The sequence below is a fragment of the Nilaparvata lugens genome, chromosome 1 (genome assembly GCF_014356525.2).
Source record: "Nilaparvata lugens isolate BPH chromosome 1, ASM1435652v1, whole genome shotgun sequence".
NCBI lineage: Eukaryota > Metazoa > Arthropoda > Insecta > Hemiptera > Delphacidae > Nilaparvata > Nilaparvata lugens.
Window position 1 is genome coordinate 6312719 of NC_052504.1, and position 25374 is coordinate 6338092.

Below are 25374 nucleotides of genomic sequence, written 5' to 3' on the forward strand. Positions count from 1 at the left end.
TTTAGGAGTCTCCCTAAAAAGATATTTGTTCACTATTAATTTGATTGTGGCCTTGATACTTCTGTTTAAATATGTTAGCTTGATCTTGATTCAAAACAGATTGTTAATTCTATTTTAGTCTCAGAGCCGGTTGTACAAAAGCCGGTTAAACTTAATCGTGATTAATTCCACGAGAACCAATCAGAGAAGCCATCTTATCAAAAAGGCGATTGGTTCTTATGAAATTAATCAAGGTTAAAATCCAACCGGGCATAAGAAGAGTAGTGAACAAGAAAAGAAAAAGTTGTGAATAAAAACATTTATTAATTTCTTTTCAAAATATTTCAACTTTTTAACATACATAAAGCAAAGTGACTTTATATGATTATATAAAACATGAACTTTGTATTTGTTACAAAAACTGATAGCATTGACTACGAATGATTTTTGTTGAAATTTCAAAGAGATTGAGCTCCAAGTGAATACTCAAGAACATAATATCAAAATATCATGTGGAAGAGTGGTTGGTAGTACGATTATTCAGTCATTTCATTTAAAATAGAATGGCCTAGCGATTTCTATCAATAGTATTAAACTGTTGTCAGTCGTTTACTCCAATCAATTTAGACATTGATCAACAAAATTATCCGTTTAAATTTCAGTGATGAGAAAATAGTAAATTATAGTTACCGTTGATCGATTAGAATGATGTAACAAGAAATGAATACGCTCCAAGAGCAGATGGATTGTAAATCCATACATTAGATGACTTAGTATTTTCTTTTTACATTATTTATAAACATACTTTTCGACGCATTCAAATACATTCTAGCAAGACAGTCTTTCGTTGGATTTTCATAGCCATCATCTTGCGTACATTACACTCACTCAGATCTCATACCTGCACTCACATTACTACAACATTATTTGTACTGATGGTTTTGCATTTGCCACGTCAGACAGATTTCTTTCAATTACTCTTACGCACTCAAATTAAATAAATGATTATTCACTTGCGAACGTTTCATAAACTTAAATATTCATCTCACAATAGATTATCAACTTATATATAAAACAATGCAACAAAAAATTCGCCATTATTGTTAATGTTTACATTTATTTTCTTTCAATTTTCATCAATTATTTTCTAGATGCATTGTTACTTTCTAATTAATTATTATTTTGAATTCAAGTACGTGTTTCTTATGACTTTTGTTATTGTAATATATGTTATGCAATTTTTGTTGCTATAGGCTTAAGCCTACCACCAACAGTGTTGTCTCAATAAATAAATGAATGGTATCAATATATTAATACGATTGGCTGCAATACAAAGCTTAAATCTTGTTATACCTTCTTATCGGGCGGTTATGTACCGCCATTGATATGAATTATATAGATCAATCTATTATAGATACTAAAACTTCACATCAAATGTATCAAAATATTTAAAGGCAACTTCTTATTTATCCTACTAGATATAGATCAAGGATTATAATATAGCTATAACCATCACACTATAAAACACAGATACTAGCATTCTAAACCATACATCTGTGCAATCTAAACACATGTATAAAACTATGACATCAATATAATCTATTAAAATATATCAATGGCAAACTTTTGAAAGATATATTATTTATTTACCTATCTGATAGTACTCAAACCATAGAATTGATTGGGAAAATATTAATAGGCATATTGCGAAATTGTTCTTCCCCAAATTTGGAAATAGACTTCATAAAGTAGGTTACGCTGGTATACAGAGTGGCTCAAAAGTCACCACCCATCAAGTTATGTAGCATAATCTGTTTGATGAATATTGGCGTTTAGGCCACCATGTATGAAGAGGTGCATACAGACTTGAGCACCACGAACACGCGAATTTCGCTTCTCATCAGCTGGTTACAGTAAGATACAGATATAATCAGCTGATGATAAGCAAAATGCGCGTGTTAATGGAGCTCAAGTCTGAACGCAGCGTATGGTCTCAAAAGATGTTGGTCATCCAACTATACATATCAATGTTTGCAGGATATATAATATAGGATTACCCATCACACTCACATTCTACAGCATATATATTATGTTGGTAATCTTACTATATATTATATACTGATGATATATAGGATCACCCATCACACTGACATTCTACAGCATACTACAACTAATAATATTAATAATTCACAACACACTACACCCAATTAACATTACACAGTAAGAATCAATCATATTTGAGAAAGTTGCCAGGCTGCTCTTTGCGCTGGGGCCAGGAGGCCTGCTGCTGGGGGCCATTGGTGCCCTGAGCGCCCCCCGCCCCCTGAGGCGGCTCATTGCCGCCACCACCACCGCCCCCCTGGTTCATCCAGCTTAGAAACCCCCCTCCAGCCGCGCCCGCCGCCCCCTGGGGACCACCACCCTGTTGAGGACCGCCCCCAAAGGCGGGGCCACCGGGGCCCGAGTTGGCAAACTGGGGGGCGTCACCCGCGCCCCCGCCTCCACCTTGTGCCCCTTGCAGGTTGCCGATCAGCCCCCATCCGGCCTGGTTGAGAGCGGCAGCCACCAGGGCTGGGTTCATAGGGAGGGCCGACAGATTCAAAGTGCCCATTCCCATGGGGGAGGCCATGTTTTGGCCCCCACCCTGACCTCCCGCCCCGGCCTGCCCTGTGATGCCCAGGGCTTGGAGGTTAGGCATGTCCAGGTTTCCCCGGTTGCCCGGAGGTTGATTCCACCCCCCATGGCCTCCCCCCATGTTGCCGCCCCCCTGGTGCTGCTGGGGGTGGTACATGTGACCGCCCCCAGTCCCACCGCCATACTGGCCGCCGAAGTTCTTCTGGTCGCGACCCATGCCCCCCTGGCGCTGGCCCCCCATACCCCCCCGGCCCGTAGGAGCGGCCCACAAAGTCACTCTTGGGCGCCGCCTCAGACACATGCACCGAGACCCCCTTGATGATGTGGTCCTCGCCGCACAGCGCCTGCGCTATGTCCGGATCTAGGAACGTGACAAATGCAAAAGCACGGAATGGCTTCGGAATGAACACGTCGGTCACCTCTCCGTACTTGGTGAAATACTCACGTAAGTCGTCGGCCGTGATGTCCTCCGTGCACCGGCCGACAAACACCTTGCATGGCACCTGGTGCATGAACCCCTCCTGCAAACCAAACAACGCCACACCTCACTCCACACATTCCAATCAATTCTGCCCACATTGAGGCTCACGTTATAAAGTCACATCCTGATTAACATCTAATCAAATCAAATAATTTATTTCGCCATTTAAAAAAACAATCTCAAATAAAGAGCAAATCAAATATGATGAACAATAAATTTAAACAAAATACAAGTGTTAACTTAAAAATAAGAAAATAATAATTCAAAATCATAAATATCTCTGTATAATTTACGTATTATATAATGGCATCACCAGCAAAAGAATAAACTTTGCCCGCTGGTGACCGTTGCAAATCGAAAATATTATAATATTAAAAAAAAAATCCTCATCATTGAGTCATTTCTGACATTGGTTTGCTATCCTTGTCTGGCATTAGGCAAAGCAGATGAATCTATCCTTTTCTAGCTCTTGCGGATTGTCAACGACGATGCGCGTTCCAAATCGTTTGTAGGTTATGAATTAATATAATGAACTTTAAATTATCTCATCTTAAAAATAAAATTTTATTATTAAATCACGAGAAAATATATTTTCATGACGAGTACAATATAATTTATTAATCATCATTATTAACACGAATCAATAATCCTATCCTATAATATTAAACGAGCAATTTCTGTTTATATGTTTAGATGTTTGTATTTCACCGGATCTCGAAAACGGCTCTAACGATTCTCACGGAATTCAGAACATAGTAGGTTTATAATATAAAAATTCGATTGCACTAGGTCTCATCCCTGGGAAAACTCGCTTAAGGACATTAAAAAGGATAAGTATTATTTATCCTTGGAAAAACAGCTGATAATAATTATTATTTCGTCGTCTGTTGATGATGGAAGTGAGTGAGCGAGTTCATGTGTGTGGAACTGTAACAAAATTATGACTCAGCTGTTGAACTTTTGTAATCATTCAATCAGGTACTTAGTGCAGGTTGCAAAAAAGCCGGGATCTTTTCAATCCTGATTAATTCCAGTAGATCCATCTTTTTGAAATGGTCTTCTCTGATTTGGTTCACGTGAAATTAATTAGGAATAAAATTTAACCGGCTTTTGTGCAACCGGGCCTTTGTGAGCGAAATTTTTGCCTTCCTCTGGGAATTAATCTCAATTTACTGTGATTAGATAGAACATTTCTGTATGAACTATGAATGTTATTATAAATTTTTCTTTCGTAATAAACTTTTTATGCTTTTGTACTCCAGAGCGAGTCTCGGTCCCCGATATTAAATATGATGTCAGATATACTGCACTAGCTTGAAACACATTCATCTACTAAGGAAGGCTGTAGTATGAGAATTGGCAACCAAAAGCTTTGTGGAACTAGCTGGGGGGCTTCAGCTTCAACCCTGCGCTCAACAGCTCTGAGTCTTGTATTTTCTGCTGCTGAATATTGTGCACCTGTGTGGCTAAACAGTCCTCACACACACAGAATAGATGCCCATCTCAACATACAATGAGAATGATTAGTGGAGTCATCAAATCAACACCTACTGAATGGCTTCCAGTTCTAAGCCACATACCACCACCAAACCTGCGTCGTAAAAATGCTCTCATCAGAGAATTTGAAAAAATTTCAAATAACCCAGACCTGAGAATACATGAGGATATTGAAAATGCAAATAAAACCCGCTTGCGATCAAGAAAGCCACCAACAAAAACTGCAATCGATACTGCTACAGAACAGAACTTCAATTTGCTTAGTGCATGGCAGCAGGAATGGACTATGAAGCAGCGAGATCAAATCCCATGGTTCTCCCAAAAGCCACCAGGTTTTGGCTTACCAAGGAAAGCTTGGTCGACTCTAACAGAATTAGAACCAAGCACGGTCGATGTGGTGACTTGTTGTATAAATGGGGCAAAATACCATCGCCCTCCTGTGAATGTGGGGAAAAACAAACAATTGACCATATAGTGAAAGAGTGTGCAATCACAGCCTTCAGAGGAGGAACAGAAGAAGATTTCTTGATGGCAACTCCAGAGTCGATAGCTTACTTAAACGGACTGGATATATGACAAGGGATTATTCCAATGATGATCCTGAAAATGGAATGGATACTGATTGATACGTCTTGAAAGCCATACGCTAAATATATATATGGCAACCATGCCGACCTATAACTCCCACTAACTTTATAACGTGATTCTCACTATAATCGGCTACAAAAACAAACAATACCATTAGGAGTGTACACACACATTGACAGAATTATTATTTAAACCACTGACCACCTGTAAAAAGGGTATAAAAATTTTTCATTAATCGAACAGTAACATGTTATCTATCTTCTTAAACCTCTGTCTTGAGGTTTGTAAAAATCTTCATATTCCTCCACTGAGTAGGCACATATGGATAGCAGCTCTTTTTACTTTCCTTGCCCTATTACCATAGGTAAGGAAAGTATTACTTTCCGAAGAAAATTAAGGTACCCCAAATTCTAAATTTCTATACGTTTCAAGGTCCCCTGAATCCAAAAAAGTGGGTTTTGGGTATTGGTCTGTGTGTGTGTGTGTGTGTGTGTGTGTGTGTGTGTGTGTGTGTGTGTGTGTGTGTGTCTGTCTGTGTACACGATATCTCATCTCCCAATTAACGGAATGACTTGAAATTTGGAACTTATGGTCCTTACACTACAAGGATCCGACACGAACAATTTCGATCAAATGCAATTCAAGATGGTGGCTAAAATAGCGAAAATGATGTAAAAAAGAGGGTTTTTCGCCAAACCGCTCCAACGGTTTTGATCAAATTTATACCTAGAATAGTCATTGATAAGCTCTATAAACTGCCACAAGTCCCATATCTGTAAAAATTGCAGGAGCTCCGCCCCATCTATGCAAAGTTTGATTTTACTTTCCCAATTATCTTCAGATACAATTTAAACAAAAAATTTCAAGTGGAAAAGATTGAGCATGAAAATTTCTACAATAATTAATGTCTTGTAACATTTTCACCTAAAATTGAAAATAAGCTCGAAATTCGAGAAAATGTGATTATTCAATTGCAAACTGTTTGCAACGGTTGATTCTATTAATCATTTACTATGAAGAGATAGCAGACCTCGTGTGTCTCCAGCGTTATGTCCTGTCACCAGCTGGCTCAGACCTTTAAAAAGTAGACTTGAGATTCGCGTGAACACTAGCGTCAGGGGATCAATTTTCATAACGGCAGGGAAAGTTGTGTGAGTGTACCACACCAGATTTTTTCAAGAAAAGTCTGAAAGCTTTACTTAGAATCCCTTAACACACCCACATATAATTATGATATTCGAAAAACTGTCATCAACTATTTGATTCCCTATTAAACCCGTGTTAAGACTATCAAATATTTCATGATTAATCAAAACAATAATTCTACTTTCTTCCAAACTCATTGTGAACAATTTAGAAGGAAAATACCGTAAACGAAATTTTGTATCGACTAATAGAAGACTGCTTCTGTTCTTATACAGGGTGATTCATAAATATGGTAAAATATACTACGTGATAGTAGAGGTAAGAATAAGAAAAAAAGTTCTTATAAACAAATATCCATAAACGCTTCATTAGCGAGCTATACAGAGTGAAAGATTTCGCCCGGAGTTCAGTTCCTCTGGTGAAATACACCGATGCTGAATTGTTTGGGGACTAGTTTTTGAAAAACTTATGCTGGATTCATATGGAAAAATATCTGAAAAATTGAATAAAAATGGTCTGGAAGCTGTAGTGTGAGTAGTTTTTGAGAAAAAAGTTGAAATATGCAAAAAGTCTAAGTAGAAAAACACAGACTTCTACGTTTGATTCCCAATAACTTTCTTTAATGACCAGTAAACCAACAATTTTTCGCAATAAAAATTGTAGAGAATTTAATTCTGAAAAGAATATTATAAGAATATTAAAAGAATATTTTACCATAATTATGAATCACCCTGTATACAGAGTGGCCCATAAGTCAGTTGACACGCTGTTCTGTTGTCAACTTTATATTCAATGAACACACTATCACAAAGAATCTCCAAACATAACCTCAAACTAAAATGTGGTAAACAAACTTAAACAGCTGTGGTTTGGTTTGTAACAACAACTGACCTTTTAAAAATTGCTAGCGTCAACTGAATTTCGGGCCACTCTGTATTTCAAATATGAGTCAGCTCATTTGGTAACCACTAACCTTAAACTTCTTCATTTTTAGACAAGAATCAAATTCATTGTAATTCACACATGTAAAAGTTCATTGATTTTTTTCATTTCATTACCCAGTTATAATAATCAATTTACCATCTATTAAAGGAGTTTGATCTATTAATTTACTGTTATTATTATTATCATCATCATCATCATTATGAGATATTGCATTTCAAGGGAAAAATATAGAATAGAATATGTTTTCAATTCTCAGAAAAAAAATAAAATACAACTATAGTAGATATTACTTATTTAAAAACTTGGCACATAATGAAACCAAAGGTGCAACTCCTTAGCGGCGTCTGGAGACGCGCGGCCAAAAGCAAGGCAATGATTGTATATTCTAGAAGTTATACATTTTTTCTAGATCTATTTTAAATGCAAATTCATTTAATCCCTTTCAAATATTGCAGCTCTGGTTTATTTTTTCTGCCGAACATTCTGTCAATGTGTTGTGATCACTCATTGATCCCCTGAAAGCTAATAGTATTATTTTTCAGTCCGACTGGGTAGAATTCATTGGAAATCAACGTTTTCCCCTACTACACTCTTTCCACCAGCACTCAATATCATTACTTCAACCCTGGATTCTCACCAGATAGTAAGTTAACCAATGAGATAATTAAGGGAAGTTGAGTGGTGCGAAGAATAACCAAATAATCGGTAAATCCGACCATTCTCTTCCATGCAAACATCAAATTTCAATAAATTCTCAAGACTTCCTCAACTTTCTGATTATTTCTCTCAGAATCAGTTTAGATGTACACTTATTATATGAGCTGTTTCTATATGAGCTAACACCAACTGAAGAAATTAAATGTCTTTACATTTTTATTACAGTTGAACGATGATTAAGCATGCACGAAAATGAATGAATGAATTTATTTGTCAAAAACAAAATACAAAAAAGCTTTACAAAAAATAAATATAAGTGTATGCTACTGCACTTAAACCAAGATACATACATTTATTTAATTAGATATAATAACGAAATTATATCCTTTACGTTACAAACAATAGTTTTAAAATGAAGATTCAATGTATGATCACATGCATAAGTACAGTAGGTGAGGCAAAAACACCGGCAAAAGGAAGATTCCTTGTGCGCCAGTGTGAGTCGTAAATCAGCTTAATCAGGGATGTAATATATAAACTTGAATTTAGCGTATGAAGTGTTCGAAAATATAATTTATAATATGAAGTTGATTATTGTATAAAAGTCAACGATTGGAGATAATTCAAGTTTAGCCATGCCTCTATGGCTCTTTTTCTGTGTTTATTATTTCGGAAATTATTAAGTGGAAATTCACTTTCTAGTATATTTATGAATTTACTGCTAATGTAGTAAAGTTGCCTTCTAAGAAGAGCTGAGTTGGTGTTATATATTTCATATTTTCTTATTGTATTAGGTATAAGATTATAATTTATGTCATCGGCTAGAGGGAAATTATGCTCGTATTTAAAACTGTAATTTTTTATGCAACTAAGATATAACTGTCGTATAGTTTTAACATCAAATTCACTAAACAAAATCTTACTATCATAAGTTCTAGGTTTCTTTAAAATTGTCTTTATGATGAATTTTTGTATTAGAAAAAGGTTTTTAATATGGGTATCGAAAGTCCCACCCCAAACTATTAAACCATATCGCATTAGGGATTCTACTAGTGCCGTATATACCTGTTTGCATTCTGAGAACAAATAAATCACGATGATTAGGCATGCGCAATTGAAAATAGAATTTCTTGTCATTCTATTCCAACAAGTAGTGTGCTGAGATAGCAGAAATTATCTCATTAGTTAAACTAGATATGTAGGCTATAGTATAGGAAAAAAATCTATTCCATGTGGACATAAATTGCCAACACTTTCAGGACGTTTCGTAATTGTGTGTCCAAAACTTAATTAAAATTATTAAATGATATTAAACTTGATTTAATTACTTGCCTAATTATTGAACTTGATTAATACGACAAAATAATGCCATACCGGAAAACTTGCTATTATCAGCAACAAATTTTATCCTTGCACTTTTGAGGCATTCACACTATGCTTTACCGAACCCTTCAATTCTATTTCTTGTCTCAACCAACAAACTTTCAGACTCGCATTACGTTCAGCCAACAGCATCGGCAAACAGTCGAACGCTAAGTGTCCGAACGAGTCAGGATGCATTGGTTCTTAATTTTTTCTTTACACTTGGGTCGCCACATTTTGATGACCGGTTTCCAGATTGAGGCGAAGCCCTGGTGCTTCAGCATACTTTACATTAGGTCGCTAATGATTGGTCTCTGGCGACCCACTGGTGGCTGAATTTGTTACGAACACAAACTAAGTCATCAATAACCTTTTCCTACAGTTACCTTGAAAAGTGACGATTCCTGCACTGATTACAGAACGCAAAGATTCACTTTTCCGCTCTAGTGCGGGAAAAAAATTTTCTGCACTCCAGATTTGCAACATGGCAACACAAAATAGTTGGTGGGTTATATGGAGGATTAGTGCACGAAAACAAAAATTAAGTTGGTAAAAATGACTGTGGTTAGATTTAGATAAGAATCATTTCAATGGCTACCCTACATTTATGATAAAATCCCAATCTAGAAATCCAAAACAAGAATAATGTTCATCTAAATCATAATTAAATAATCATCATTTACGAATTCTCATCATTAAATAATAAATAATAGTTCTTTTCTATAGATAATATTATTTCAACTCCAAGAAATGAGAATAGTAGCAAATATACATTATAAAATTCGAATTTTGAGGTGAATTTGAATGATTACCGTTCGATATTCATATAAATAAAAATAGTAAAAAACATAACAATACTACAATAAATATTCTCTGTTGTCTATGTTATTTTATAAATATTTTTCAGTTACTTTGAGCATTTTTCTCGTTAATTTGAGCAAAAGTCTAAATTTCTGAATCGTGTTTCAGTAATTTTTAGCTGGATGAAACAAACTTAGGTACGATTCTTCCCACTAGGTCACGCGCTTGTCGGTTCAGCCATCTTGTTGAGTTCAGCCATTTTGCAGCTCGGTTCAGCCAACAAGCTGTTGGCGTGTATTTTGAATGTGAATTTTTTGTTTTATCTGTATTTTTTCTGATTCTTGAATGAATAAAAATGAGAACTTTGGCTGAGAATTTTCAAATTCAATTGGATTATTAATTTTTAAATGAATTAAGGTTGTTATTAATAACAGCAACACACACACAAACATTTGATGGATTTCAGCCATCATTTTACCCATAATCATTTAATCAACCACTTCTCATATTCAATGGTAACTGTAGGAAAAGTTTAATGTGAAATACGTGAGCAAAGTTCGTCTGCTGCACTCAAGAAGCCATTCCACAACCGTTCGGCTCGGGCATAAAACGTTTCTTTCGGTGCAGCAAACTGTCACTTTGCGCACTAGTTGCACAAATAACTATTTTGATTTTGTTTTTGTATCAACAGTTATATTTACATCGTACAGAGTAGTAGCATGCACTGGTATGTCTTCTTAACAGTAAGGATAGGTTAGTATATGAATGAAATGACTTCAGATGACTTCTTAGCACGCACCTTAGAGTTTGGTACTTTGACGTCACACCAGCGTCCATCGATCATGTGCCTCTGAGCCATCACCCTGATTTGCGTCTCGTGGTTGGCAAACCTGATGAAGCCGAACCCCTTCGACTGTCCTGTCTTCGGGTCTTTCTTCACCTGAATTCATCACATAAATTTAGTTTGTAAAATCGTATTAGTGGAGATTTCTCTATATTAATTACCAACATTCATATAATAAAATCATTTGCCATCCACATAATAGAAAACAATCACACCTACACAGACATAGCCACAAATTAAAATTTTATCAAATTTTTAGTGAAGGACCCACGCTGCTTACTTACTGTGACTTCCATAACGGAAGTGTCAACAGTGTTGAGGAAGGGCCTAGTGACCGAAAGAGCTCCACAAATGTGAGTAGAAGCTTATAGCTTTTTATTTATAAATATCAGACTGCTATGTCGTAATTCAATTGTTCAGAAATGATTATTAACAAGCAGTTCATAATGGAAACAAACATTTTATTGAAGAATAAAAAGTAACTACAAAGTTCTTTGGTCAAGTTGAACTGCCTGCCAATTGCCTGATGAGTAACTAAAGTTTGTATCTTAGACCAGTTATAGAATAGACACGCCCCATTGAATTTGATTTTTCACCTTTGAAGTTATTTTCTTGAATTTGAGATTTGTTGTTTAAAGTTAGCTGTAGAGTTTTATGATTGCATAATGGAAAGTTAGTAGTTTGATTTTGAAAGTTGTTTTTTATACAGTAGAATTTATCATAATTGTAAAGGGGTTATCCTTTCCTAAAAATTTTCCTTGAATTAGATTTTAAATTTCTTATACTCATTCATATTCCTATAAGTAGTAGTTCTCATATTACATCTTCTCGACTTCGGACTTTGCGGGAGCATGTGGACTTCACCTCGAGGACTTCGGGACAACGCGGGATTTCATAGACTCTATGACTCAAGCACTCAAGGACTCCACGGGCTTGTTCGAGATGACTTCAGCTACAGCGCAAGGCGACTTGTGAATTGTCACTACACTCTACGAGATCGATTTTCCTGAAGATCTGGAGGATATTATGCAAGCAGAGACGTTTGGCTGTTAACACAAGCAGGGCCTGAATTTTCATCATGTAGTATGGTGTACACTTCTCAACAACGGAGAGGACATCAGGCGCTAATCAGAGCTTCCATATAACGAAGAACAAACTTCATCTTCTGTGGAAATCATAACAGATGAATTCCGATGCTGGGAGATTTCATTATTATGGCGGCTCGATTGGATGGCAGTTTGATGAATTACTATCCGGTGACTACTTAACTACCGTAGCCTATTACTGGTTGGACACTACTACTTGCGAGCTGAGCTGCGAGAGATTTTTTCGACAGTTGAGAGACGGCTCGACTTCAACCTTGGATACCTTACGATCGTCATCTTATCTTTGGTACATGGTTCAATTTGTACCTGTGGCTGGAGGTCTGAAGGAGTTGAGGAAACTATAATGATCATCGACGAACAGCGGACATACAAGAATCGGACAAATATGAGAGGACTTCACATACAAGGACGACTACCAGTTCATCGCTCAGAACATTGAAATATCATCTACATCTTTGAGAACTACTTTAACCTATCTACATTCCAGAACCCCTAAAATTTGGATTGTATTTGTTGAAAAGTTAATCTATTTAGAGAACTATTGTTTGTGCAGCATAGTTTCATTTTGAATCGTTGTAATATAGTTTGAGTAGACTACTTTCCAATGTGGTTGTTGGATTTCATCTTTGTAATTTAGTTTGAGTAACCAACCTTTCTATGTAAATGTTGATTTCAATGTATAGTAGCATTATCAAGTCAATCAGGCACACGTTTGTTTCCGGAGTATATTATTTTGTTTAATTATTATTTATTTTTTCGTTCCCCTCTTGACTACAGACTCAGGGACGAGTCTTTCAGCGGGATGGGTGATGTGTCACCTGTTCATATGAGACATATATATATGAATCATATATTTATCTCATATTGATCAGGATTTTAGAGTTTTAATTTGGAAAAGTTTAATGAACAGTGTTTTTGTCTTTGAACAATTTTTGTCATCGACAGAAAGATTGTTTATTTCATTTGTTGTCAAAATTAATGTAGCTTCTCTTTTGTTTTCAATAACAAACGTGCCGCTTGTGCGACAGATAAAAATATGTACTGAAATGGCTTCCATGTTTGGCAATGACTGAGTTATATTTAATACCCAAAATTTTACTTTTAGAGTGTGTCTGTGGTGTGTGAGCTCGTTCGTTAGGACTGTGAGTAATGTCCGGCTGTTCTGGTGAAGGGGATAGATTTTCTTCTTGTTTTATAATACAGTTTTCCTGTCACAGTTCGGGCAGTTTAAAGAGAATTGTATTATTGAATAGGAAGGGATCTGAACCCACTTCATTAGATCAGTTTTTTGATTTTTAATTAATAATTAACGTCGCGTTTCAACCAGTGGATGCCAAATTGGGAAGCCATTTTCATAAAGGTAGGTGACTACTGAGTGATTGTTCTTAAATTTTTCATAACAACAATTGAATCTTCACTAGCAGCAAAACGAGTAGCCCTTGAAATATTCATCTGTTTATTATTATTTCGTTATTTCTAATTATAATTCTAATTTGTACAAATAATTTATTGTTTTGTTTTAATTATCAAAAACCTGTACGATCATTTCTTGTTTTTCATTTTCCCACCCTTACATACTCGGTGAAGGCAGATCTTGCTTACATATTTGGTGGAGGCGTCCCTGCTCACAATACTGAAAGTCGATGAAGCCAACATCTACTGCCATATCGCTCATCGTAACGTCAGCATTATATAATAAGCAATATATATTATATATATATATATATATATATATATATATATATATATATATATATATATATATATATAATATATATATATATATTATATATATATATAATATATAAGTTCTTACTTATATAACTTTAGTTCTTTAATAATTTACTTCCATCTAAAATAGACACAATCTGCTATGGAAAACAACGTAAACAGAAAAGTCTACAGAAAAGTTTTCTATGCGATGCTGACGTCACGATGGGGCGGTGCGATATGGCAGTAGATGTTGGCTTCATCGACTTTCAGTATGGGGCGTGTCTATTCTATAACTGGTCTAAGGTTTGTATAAAATAAGTTGAGACTTTGCTCGCCATCCCAGGAAATAACAGCGATGCCAAACTGTGTAAAATTGCAACTTTCTCAAATTTTCAATTTAACCACAGAATGTAAGTAGAATATCATCCCATAATTAAATGATTAGTCCGTCAATGTCGAGCAGAAAACATGGAATTTACGACATGCTAGGAACGTTTTCGTTTCAAAAAATTAATGAGTGGTGAAAGTTTCTCATAAATAATTGAAATTATTTTTCCAGTTGTCGAAAGTATTCCGTATAAAATGGTCTGCTATCATGATGCTATCAATCAACAAAAATCTGGTGTGGCGCACTCACATAAATCTCCTTGCCGTTATGAAAATTGATCACCTGACGCTAGTGTTCACCCGCATCTCAAGTCTACTATTTGGAGATCTGAGCCAGCTGGTGACAGGTCAATACGCTGGAGACACACGAGATCTACTATCTCTTCATAGTGACTGATTTAATAGAATCAACACTTGCCAACTGTTTGCAATTGAATAATCACATTTTTCTCAAATTTCAAACTTATTTTCAATTTCAGGTGAAAATGTTACTAGACATTATTTGAAGAGATTTTCATGCTCAATCTTTTCAACTCGCAATTTTTCGTTCAAATAATATCTGAGACCTGATAATTGGAAATCTAAAATCAAACTTTGCATAGATGGGGCGGAGCTCCTGAAATTTTTAAAGATATGGGACTTGTGGCAGTTGATATAGCTTATCAATGACTATTTTAGGTATAAATTTGATCAAAATCGTTGGAGCCATTTTCGAGAAAATCGCGAAAAACCCTGTTTTTGATAACATTTTCGCCATTTTAGCCGCCATCTTGAATTGCATTTGATCGAAATTGTTCGTGTCGGATCCTTGTAGTGTAAGGACCATAAGTTCCAAATTTCAAGTCATTCCGTTAATTGGGAGATGAGATATCGTGATCGTGTACACAGGCACATACACACACACAGACCAATACCCAAAAACCACTTTTTTGGACTCAGGGGACCTTGAAACGTATAAAAATTTAGAAATTGGGGTACCTTAATTTTTTCGGAAAGCAATGCTTTCCTTACCCATGGTAATAGGGCAAGGAAAGTAAAAATCTATGTACCTAGAATGTATTACCTACCAATGTGGGCTACCTACATTTCTTCTTCATTCTTGAAACTTTCTCAGTGCAACTCGAATATCGGGAATGATATTCTACAAACAATTCTGTGGATAAATTTAAAAATTTGAAACTTTATAAAATTTGGCAACGCTGTTTTAATAGATTAGGTACTCATCAGATTACCATATGAATCCACTTGGAAAAAGAGTGCTTTAAGAACGAATTATTCTACGATATTTTCTATACTATTTCATTAATTTTGACATGAGAATTCAAAAGTAAGTTACACTATTTTTTTATATCCGCGCAGTTGGCAGAAGACGTCTGGGATTCGCAGGGAGCTTTCGTCTGGGTGTTGTGGTAGCACTGTAAAATTTCTAAAAGGCCGTCATGACTTATTTGTCAGTTGCGATCAAACCACTATGGAGCTACCACTTACTCCTACCGCCAATTGCGAAGTACGCAGTGTGATTAATTTTTAATGGCAAACAATAAAAATGCAACTGAAATTCATCGTGAGTTGTGCAGTTTTTACAATGAAAAAATTGGCCGAGGCCAATGGTTTCTCATTGGCGCCAATAATTTATTGAAGGCAGGACAACACACGACGAACAATGGCCGCCCATCCACTTCACTCATCCCGAACATTGTCAAAGACAATTATGCTTGAAGGGTTTGGATGGAATGTTTTGACACCTACCATACTCCCGTGATCTCGCTCCAAGCGACTTTCATCTGTTTCCACAGATGAAACAACAGCTTGGGGGAAGACAAAGAAAATCTCAGAGAAGTTCAGACATGGCTAACAAGTTTAGCGGCAGAATGGTATGACACTGGATTAAAAAATTATACCAAGATACAAGAAATGTATTGAGATTGATTGAGATGTACTGATCGAGTCTGAGAGTCAGTTTTCAAATTTTGTCGTTGAAGAACAGGCGGGATTTCATATCATCAATATTGTTCTATTTAAAATATTGAATAATCATTTAGACATTCCGAATATTATCGAACTCTTTAGTATCTTTGTTCCGTTAAATAGACCTAGATTAAATATGTTTTTTGCTTTGGATAGAATATACACTGTACATCATGCAAATTGCTTCTTACAAAAAACTGTTAGATTGTACAATTATTTGAATACAATTCTAGATATATTCGCTGACAATTTGCGCAATTTTAATGAAAAAAGTTATCAAGCTCTTAAAAAATGTTAATTTCAAATTCTTCCTCTTAAAATAGGCTTGCTACCTATTCTCTTTTTTTCAATTAGTCTATTTTTTTATTATTCCTTCAATCTTTTTTCTATTTTCTATTGTGTCTTGTGCTATTTTCTATTTATAATGTTTCTTCCAAACTATTTTTATTGCTATTTTTCGTTTTTTCTTTCTTACTAATTTAGTTTCGGTTTATGTAAACAATTGATTTTCAATGAGGCTTGTTTTGGCATAAACCTCTATATGTAAGCCTGAGGCATGTAAGCCTCTATATGTTGTTGTAATTTTTCTATTGATGTAAATAAATAAATAAATTATGTAAAACAATAACTGATATATGTAGTTTCTCAAATACAGCCTCTTAAACAAATTCTGTGTGTTATTCTTTTTTTATTTAATAGTGTAACTTACTTTTGAGAGTACATGACAATCTCATGGCAGCTCATTTTCGAAAAAAATGTTTCAATTTTAATTCATTTGTTTCAAAATATAATTTCAATAAAAGCAGTTCACATTTAGTTTAATCCCTCTAGCTATTAGCTATTTGAGCGATATATATTATAAACATAGCTGGAGAAAAGTTTTGTTGCCGAGTTATAAAGTCTCGAAGATTTCATCTAGAACTCAGTACCCTCTGTGAAGTAGAGCCATATAAAAATGTCCAAGGTGAGTACAAAGATACAAATAACTTACAAGTATTCTTTCGAATTTTCTGATTGGAATTTTGAATCAAATTAAAGCCAGAAAAAAGAAAATTTGAACCGTTTTTGCGTTTTGATTGATTTAATAAGTACGATTAATATTGCATGCAGTATGAAAGTTGCACTCATTGCAAACCTTCCTACTCGACTATTGACGATCCTGATAACCGATAGAAAACATGACAATTCCCCAATCCTCGGACCGTGGTGAAGAGATTGATTGATTGATTGAGTACTTTATTTATGTAGATTACAATAATATACTAGCTTTTACACTTACATACAATAGATTAAAATACGGCAAAATTATAATTTACATAATATAGACTAAGAAAATAATTATTGAACTGTATATGATATGAAAAAAGCAATTTGTAATAGCTATGGATAATATTGTTATGCGTCTACATAAATTGGCGGAGCTTTGGACATATCAATGTCCATTCTTCGGAAGTAAGAAGTGTGAATTGATGCATGCAGCGTGACTTGAATAGTACGATCAATTTCAACTCTTGCAGTGTGAGAATAGCCTCAGATTGGCCAACCAATCTATCAAACTTAGAACTTGACTTCATTAGCGAAATTCAATTACAAAATAGCAGATGAAATATTGTTGCATCTCATAGAACGTGCTTTGTAGCAATTTTTTCCTACAACTTACTTGAGTTGCAATTATGGAATAATTATTATTTATTTGTGAATAATTGCTGTTAGTTACCTGGGCCATTAGAACTTCGCCGAAAGATTCAAAGTATTCCCGCAGTTGTTGCTCTGTAGTCTTCCATGGCAAACCAAGAATAATCAAATCAGTACATTTCATTTTGGTTTCCATACGTTTTGTCTTAGCAGTCGAGTTCTCAAGATGGTCATCGGATTTTCTTTTGTTCTCTGGAAAAGACAAATATATGATAGTTGAACGGTTAGGTACTATATTTTTCTACTATTATAGTATTATACTTTTATAATACTATATTACAAATATTAAGTTATACTACTGTAACTTACAGGTAACATAGTTATTCATTGTTAATAGGGGCCATGCAGAATTGAATTTATCAATATTTATTCTAGCAGGGCTTTGAAAAGCATTTATGTATTAAATCGTGTTTCAGAACCATCAAGCTTAGAATAGAATAGAATAGAATAGAATATAGAATAGAATATCTTTATTAGCCTCAATAGTACATCACAATTTGACATATAGGCCAGTCAACACAATACAATACAGCACAATAAAAACGGGCAATAAACCACTACAATAAACAGTCACAGTAGTACATTGGATTGAAATTCAAATATACATTACATACAGTTCATAATATACAACAATACACATCAATCAAAAATATACATTATTTTTAATTCATTTCAAAATCCCTTGGATATAATTTTTCTCCATATATTCTTTGACTGAGTAGAAGGGATTATCTAAGAGAAATTTTTCTAGCACATTTCTAAACCTTTTGTAATTAAGTTGTCTTATTTCAAAGGCAGTCTATTCATAATTTTGATTGCGGCATTAGTGGGGCTTTGATCTGTCTTGTGGAGTCTGCTTCTTGCTAAATTCAAAGATTGACTTGTTCGAGTATTATGTGTGTGTGTAGCACTTCTCAACTCCATTTTATCGGGATTAGCTTTCAAGAACAGTAAACATTGTAATATGTATAATGAAAAGAGTGTTGATATACGCAATCCCTTGAAAATTTCTCTACAATGTTCACGAAATGGAGCTTTGGCAATGACTCTGACAGCCTTTTTCTGCAACAAAAAGATATCATGCGCTTGTGCTGCACAACCCCAGACTATTAGGCCATATTGGATATGCGACTGGAAAATGCCAAAATAGGCCTGACGAATGCCATCCTGGTCCAGCTCACCACAAAGACGCTTGAGGGCAAATACACTGCTGCTCAACTTATTTTTCAGACTGGCAATGTGATGGGTCCAAGTTAGAGTAGGGTCTACAATGATTCCCAAAAATTTCTGAGCCTTATTATTTGTGCTATTGGAAGCAGATCTACTTTTAAGCCCAAACGTGATTGTTGTTGTTTTATCTGCATTGAGAAGCAGCTCATTTGCATTCAACCACGTTTGAACTACCTTCAAATTAGATTCAGAAAGTGCCACAGCCTGAGTGTCATCTGAATGCCTATTGAGAACTGTGGTGTCATCTGCATATAAGACTATTTTCGATGGGACATTGATGCTCAAATCATCAATCATAATAAGAAAGAGCAAAGGACCCAGGACCGAGCCCTGAGGTACTCCACACTTAACAGACAAAGTGCCCGAGCTTTTACCATCCACACATACATATTGAGTTCTGCCCTGCAAATAGCTGGAGAATAAATCCAGTGCTAATCCTTAAGGCTGTGCAAAGGCTAAAAATAAACTTTTCCTACAGTTACCTTGAAAAGTGGCCATTGCTGCACTGATTACAGAACGCAAAGAATCACTTTTCCGCTCTAGTGCGGGAAAAATTTTTCTGTACTCCAGATTTGCAACATGGCAACGCAAAATACTTAGTAGGTTATATGGAGCAACAGTGCAGCAAAATCAAAATGAAGTTGGTAACAGTGACTGGGCTGCTATAGTGAGCAGAGGTGCAACGAAGCACAACGAGCAAATTATTAATTATATATTATAACCAAGGACAACGAGGACTTTAGGATTTTAGGATTAAGGTTTTTATCAATAATAAAATTACACAGAAAAACATTTGATGGATTTCAGGCAATTTTACCCATAATTACCCACTTTTCATATTCAATGGTAACTGTAGGAAAAACTTAATGTGAAATACGTGCGCAAAGTTCCTCTGCTACACTCAACAAACCATTCCGCCCTCGCCTACGGCTCGGGCGTAAACGTTTCTTTCGGTGCAGCAAACTGTCACTTTGCGCACTAGTTGCACAAATAACTATTCTACTGGTGATATTATTCAAAGTTTTTCGATTTGTATATCATGGAGCTATCAAAATAAAAAAGGTTTCTCAGGAAAACATTTTTTTTCAATCATTACTTTTTGAGATATAAGCACCTAAAAGTTTAAATTTTTGGGACAGAACATTTCAAGTTCGGTAAAAGATAAATCAATGAGATTTAGAGGATTTTCATGGTATTGTTGATTTAATAAAACAAAAATTTTTTGAGAAAGTTATTCAATTTACTAAAAATTAACAAAAATAACTTTCAGTTGAGTAAATTGAATAACTTTCGCAAAAATCAATATTTTCAGAAAATTTTCGTTTTAATAGATCAACAATACCATGAAGAATCCATCCTCTAAATCTCATGGATTTATATCATACCGAATTTGAAATGTTCTGTCCCAAAAATGTAAACTTGAGGCGCTCATATCTCAAAAAGTAATGAACAGAAAAAAATGTTTTCCTGAAAAAAATTGATCATTTTGGTCGCTTCATGATATACAAATCGAAAAACTTTGAAAAATATCACCAGAAGAAAGTTTATTTTTATCCTTTGCATAGCCTTAAACAACAGTTACACAGAAAACCCAAATTCGTTCACTTGTATAAAAACTAGGAAATCAAAGTAGGCCTATCCTTTTTTAAAATAGCCTATATTTTTATTATTCACAAAATGTTTCGGTAAACAATTTTCAAGTGAATCATCATTGGGTTTCTTGGGATCGATGCTCGATCTCAGATATTGATTAAGGTTGTGCAAAGGCTAAAAATAAACTTTTTACTCGTGATATTTTTCAAAGTTTTTTGATTTGTACTTATATCATCAAGTTATCAAAATGAAAAAGTTTTCTCAGGAAAACATTTTTTTCCGATCATTACTTTTTGAGATATGAGCGCCTAAAGTTTACATTTTTGGGACAGAACATTTCAAATTCGGTAAGAGATAAATTCATGAGATTTAGAGGATTGATTCTTCATGGTATTGTTGATCTAGTAAATACATATTTTCTGAAAATATCAGTTTTTGAAAAATTTACCAAAAATAACTCGACTAAAAGTTATAACTAAATTCAATAACTATCTTGAAAATTGATATTCATATTCTTGAGAATTGATATTAACGCATTATAATATCGGTTACTTAACATTCTAATCCTGGATCAGTGTTAACCGTAGATAAAGCATATGTCAACAACGGAGTCTCCAAATAATTCAATTTCAAAAATAAGTTTTAGTTTCCAATACATTGAAAGGATGAAAATAAGTTGAACCTTCGGGGTTCCTGAGCAAGTCAAACTTGATGGAGAGGAAGATTCAAAATCTACTCTGCACTCTAAGGCGGAATCCAAAAATTTTCGGGGATCGCAGTGTGAAGCTGCTTGGATTTATGATGAATGCCACATTGACATGGGAGCAGCTTGTTGACATGATCTGCAAGTCACATATCTGATGCGCAAGCTGAGAGGTCATGTTTCTTTGGAGTAAATGGTTACGGCATACCATGGCCTCTTCCACAGCCATATTACGTATTGTATGGTGCTTTGGGGTCATAAGGATAGAATGGTGTCATAAGGATAGCTGTATGGGCTGCAGAAAGATCACGGCCTACCTGGTCACGGCATACCATGGCCTCTTCCACAGCCATATTGAGTTTAGTATGGGTTTGCTTTGGGGTCATGAGGATAGAATGGTGTCATAAGGATAGGCTGTATGGGCTGCAAAAAGATTCTTTGGATCACCACTTCGTCTCATCGGCTGGAACACTGTGCGCCAATCTTCAAGAGACTGAAGATTATGTCGGTCTATAGTTAGTATATCTGTTCAGTTCGTTGTTACTGTTGAGAAGAGGCCACCACACCTTTCAGCAAAGATGACATGTACACAGCCACAAGGAAGAGAAAGTATATCAATATTCCTCATGTCAGACTGACTCAATCGCATAATAGCTTCCCTGTCCGAGCACTCAAAATTTTCAATATAGTGGACACACAATAAGCTTCGGTTGACGTGTGGGGTTCCTCGAATCTTTGGATCTTGAATCCGTCCCTTTAAACATAAACATTTCAATATGTTGTGTTTTTCGTGGGCAGGAGGAGAAAGTCTTTGAGAGGGCACTTCGGGAGAGGCTTGTCAGTCTGTCACTCTACTCCCTGGTAGAGATGGGAAGTTCGGATCACTTTACTGATTCGGGTCAGTCGTTCACGTTCACTGCCGCGACCCGTTCAATTGAACGGTTAATTTTCTATAGCTTTCCTATAAACAAGCAAAAAAAAAGGTCCACCACAGTTGATGTGTAAAGACAGTAAAAACAGGGGTTCACCCCAGTTGATGAACGGGTTTTTTGAATAAATGTGATCCGGATCACTCGTTCACCTTAATGACCCGTTCAATTCGAACGGGTCATGACCGAACGACACATCTCTACTCCCTGGATGGAGTTCTGAGCCGAACTCGAGTAATCTGTTTACTTCAGTTGGGAGTCCATTGTAGAAGCCCAAGGCAGCTGATGGGAAGCCTCTCTGAGTAGCAGCCAACCGACATCGGGGAACATCCAGGTCAGTTGCATGGCGTGTATTGTAGCTGTGTATCTGATTTCTTGTTGACAGCTGCTGCAGGTTGTCTCTGACATACATCAAGGAGGACAGGATGTATTGGCTGTGGATGGTGAGTATCTTCAGTTTCTTGAAGAGTGGCCTGCAATGCTCCCTGTAGTCCGCAAAAGTAATGGCCCTGATTGCTTTCTTCTGCAGGAGCAGCACATCATGGCAATAAGGCGCGTGTCCCCACAGGAGGATTCCAAACAAGATGTGACTATGAAAAAGGGAGTGATAAGCTGAGACCAGGTAATCCCTGGAGACAATGTGTCTCAGTTTTCTTATAAGGAATATAACCCTGGAAAGTCTTTTGCAGACCTCAGCCACATGTTGACTCCACCTCAACTTGTTGTCAACCCAAAACCCAGCAGCTTCACAGGATCAGACTCCACTGCAGTCCTCTTGAGGGAACATACCAGAAGGTTAGTTTTCTCCTCATTTAACTTCATCCTGTTTGCAGTAAACCAGGACTTTGCTGCATTTAGTTGTTCCACTGACCTTTCTGCTGCCTCCTCTGTTGTTCGTCCTCTAGCTATCAGTGTGGTGTCGTCCGCAAAGAGGATGGACCCCTGGCTGTCTGGGAAGTCATTCATGAGGAGTATGAAGAGCAGGGGGCCCAATACAGAGCCTTGTGGCACGCCGCCATCTGAGTAAATTGAGTTTTTAAATTTTGACACGATCTATCCGGGGAACCCTGGTCTTTGAACATGATAGCCTTTCAGATATTTGTCCAATGTCGAATTTGAGCTGCATATGTTCAACGAAGCAGCTGTTACTTTTGGATTTTTCATCCCTTTCATATAATACAATCTAAAGCCAGGTTGATCTGGTTGTCGGGAACGTTACAGCCTCAACACTAACAGAAATACAAGGTCACATTTACTTACTGCACACTTCTTTCCTTAGAAATGACCAGATATCTGGATTGACTGTATCAGAAAGTGGACTTGACTTGGTCCTTGTTGTAGGGTTGACATATTATGAACTACGTCAATAATATAAACTTATATAGCCTACGTTTGTAAACTTAGTCAAACATATAAAACATTCAAAATAGTAATTTTCCTACTTTGTCAAAATGGCCTTGCATGTAGGCATCATATTTATCATACGATTATTAGCTGATTTTTTTGACCTGTGATATATTGATGTTGATTTTGTTGTGTGAAAAATATTTTAATTGACTTCTTAATTTTAATTGTGTGAAAAATATTTTAATTGACTTTTAATTGAGTATGAATGACTTCATGTAATGTATAAATAATGTGATGTACTTTGTAATTTTTATGACCTGTGATATATTGATGTTTAATTTGTTGTAATTAACTGCTATCCTTACAGTTTGAAATAGGCCTACTTAATAATGTGATGTAATTTTATGACCTGTGATATAATGTTAAATTTGTGATTGGTTGTATATTTTTCGACGATGTCTTGCATTATAGTTTTAATGTTCTGACAGTAAACGAATCTTGAATCTTGATGTTTTTAATGGCCTCAAAGTATTCCTCCACTGAGTAGAATGGAGACTCTATTAACCAGTTTTTGATTTTTGTTCTAAAGCTCCTGTTGTCCAAGTTCTGTCAGGTAAGGCATTGTAAATCTGCAGGGTTAGTAATGGAAAACAATCCTTCTTCTTACTAAGCCTACAAAAAGGGATGTCTATTTCCGCTTTTCCTCTGGTGTTGTAGGAATGTCTGTCTTCTCTTCTTGTAAGCAAGTGGAAATTATCCCTTGCGTGCAACAGGGAGAGCAAGATATGGATTTGAGTTCTACAACTGGGAATGGAAGTTTAATAACATGATTTTTCCCATTACCAAAGCACAAGCATGAAGATTACGTAGGCCCCATTTTCAATAAAGAATCATACAATTTTATAAGTAAGATACATAGTATAACATTCAGCTGAATGACCGGGTAGATTGTCTGCACGAAATGAAAATATCACTACAGACAAGGTTGTAAGTAAAATTAAGCATCAAAACATGTCATATAGATCCGCCTACTAATGTACCTGATGCATCTTCTTCACTCTTCCACGCCAAGTGCGAGCGCGAGAGTGTGAATATTGCCCGTATAGATGTAGACCTTTAGTGAGCCGTCTGGCAAGAATGTAGCGCTGGCATAAACCCTTGGATCAAATAACAAGCTCATACAAGAGTACGACACGCTAATAATAAGCTCGTATAGTAATTTAAGTTTTTTTATCAATATCCAGATGACTTTATCAGATTAGTATTGAATGGCCTTAGGCTAGGTCAAAAGGAACACATGACAAGTTTTATTGGACAAATAAATGCAAAAATATATTAACTATAACTTGAAAGATATCGCTCTCACCTTTTGGAAAAACGCAATAGTAAACATTATTTCCCCAACCGTTGTCGGGAGGATGCAATCTGCCTTCTACTAAACGTACTCCCCGCATTGCTCGAGACTCCGGGTTTCTGTATTTTAACCCGCATGTTCCTGGAAACTGAGCTGATATTGTTGAAAGGAGCAGTGTTCCATCATCTTCTGAAGGCAATTCGATTGGTTCTTCTCCATCATCTTCAGCAACCTGAATATAGCTCATTTTTGTAATTTTGATAGCCTACTGAGCTAACGACCGGTGAGGTTGGCTGAGAAGGTTCCTGAATCAAATAAACTTACAAGGCAACTTGACAGATAAATTTCATTTACCGTACACAACGCACTAGCCTACTATTTTTGCAATTCAACTGCATTCAAAAATACCAAAACA

At 35.9% G+C, this 25374-nt stretch overlaps 1 protein-coding gene across 1 annotated transcript; it reads right to left on the reverse strand.

The window, feature by feature from the left end:
• Positions 1 to 1292: 1292 nt before the first annotated feature.
• Positions 1293 to 25346, reverse strand: LOC111044610 (TAR DNA-binding protein 43). The gene is given in 5 exon segments (XM_022329800.2): positions 1293 to 2861; positions 2863 to 3134; positions 10890 to 11030; positions 17826 to 17995; positions 24972 to 25346. Coding segments are annotated over 5 exon segments (1473 nt in total). The 5' UTR covers positions 25207 to 25346; the 3' UTR covers positions 1293 to 2206.
• Positions 25347 to 25374: the final 28 nt, after the last annotated feature.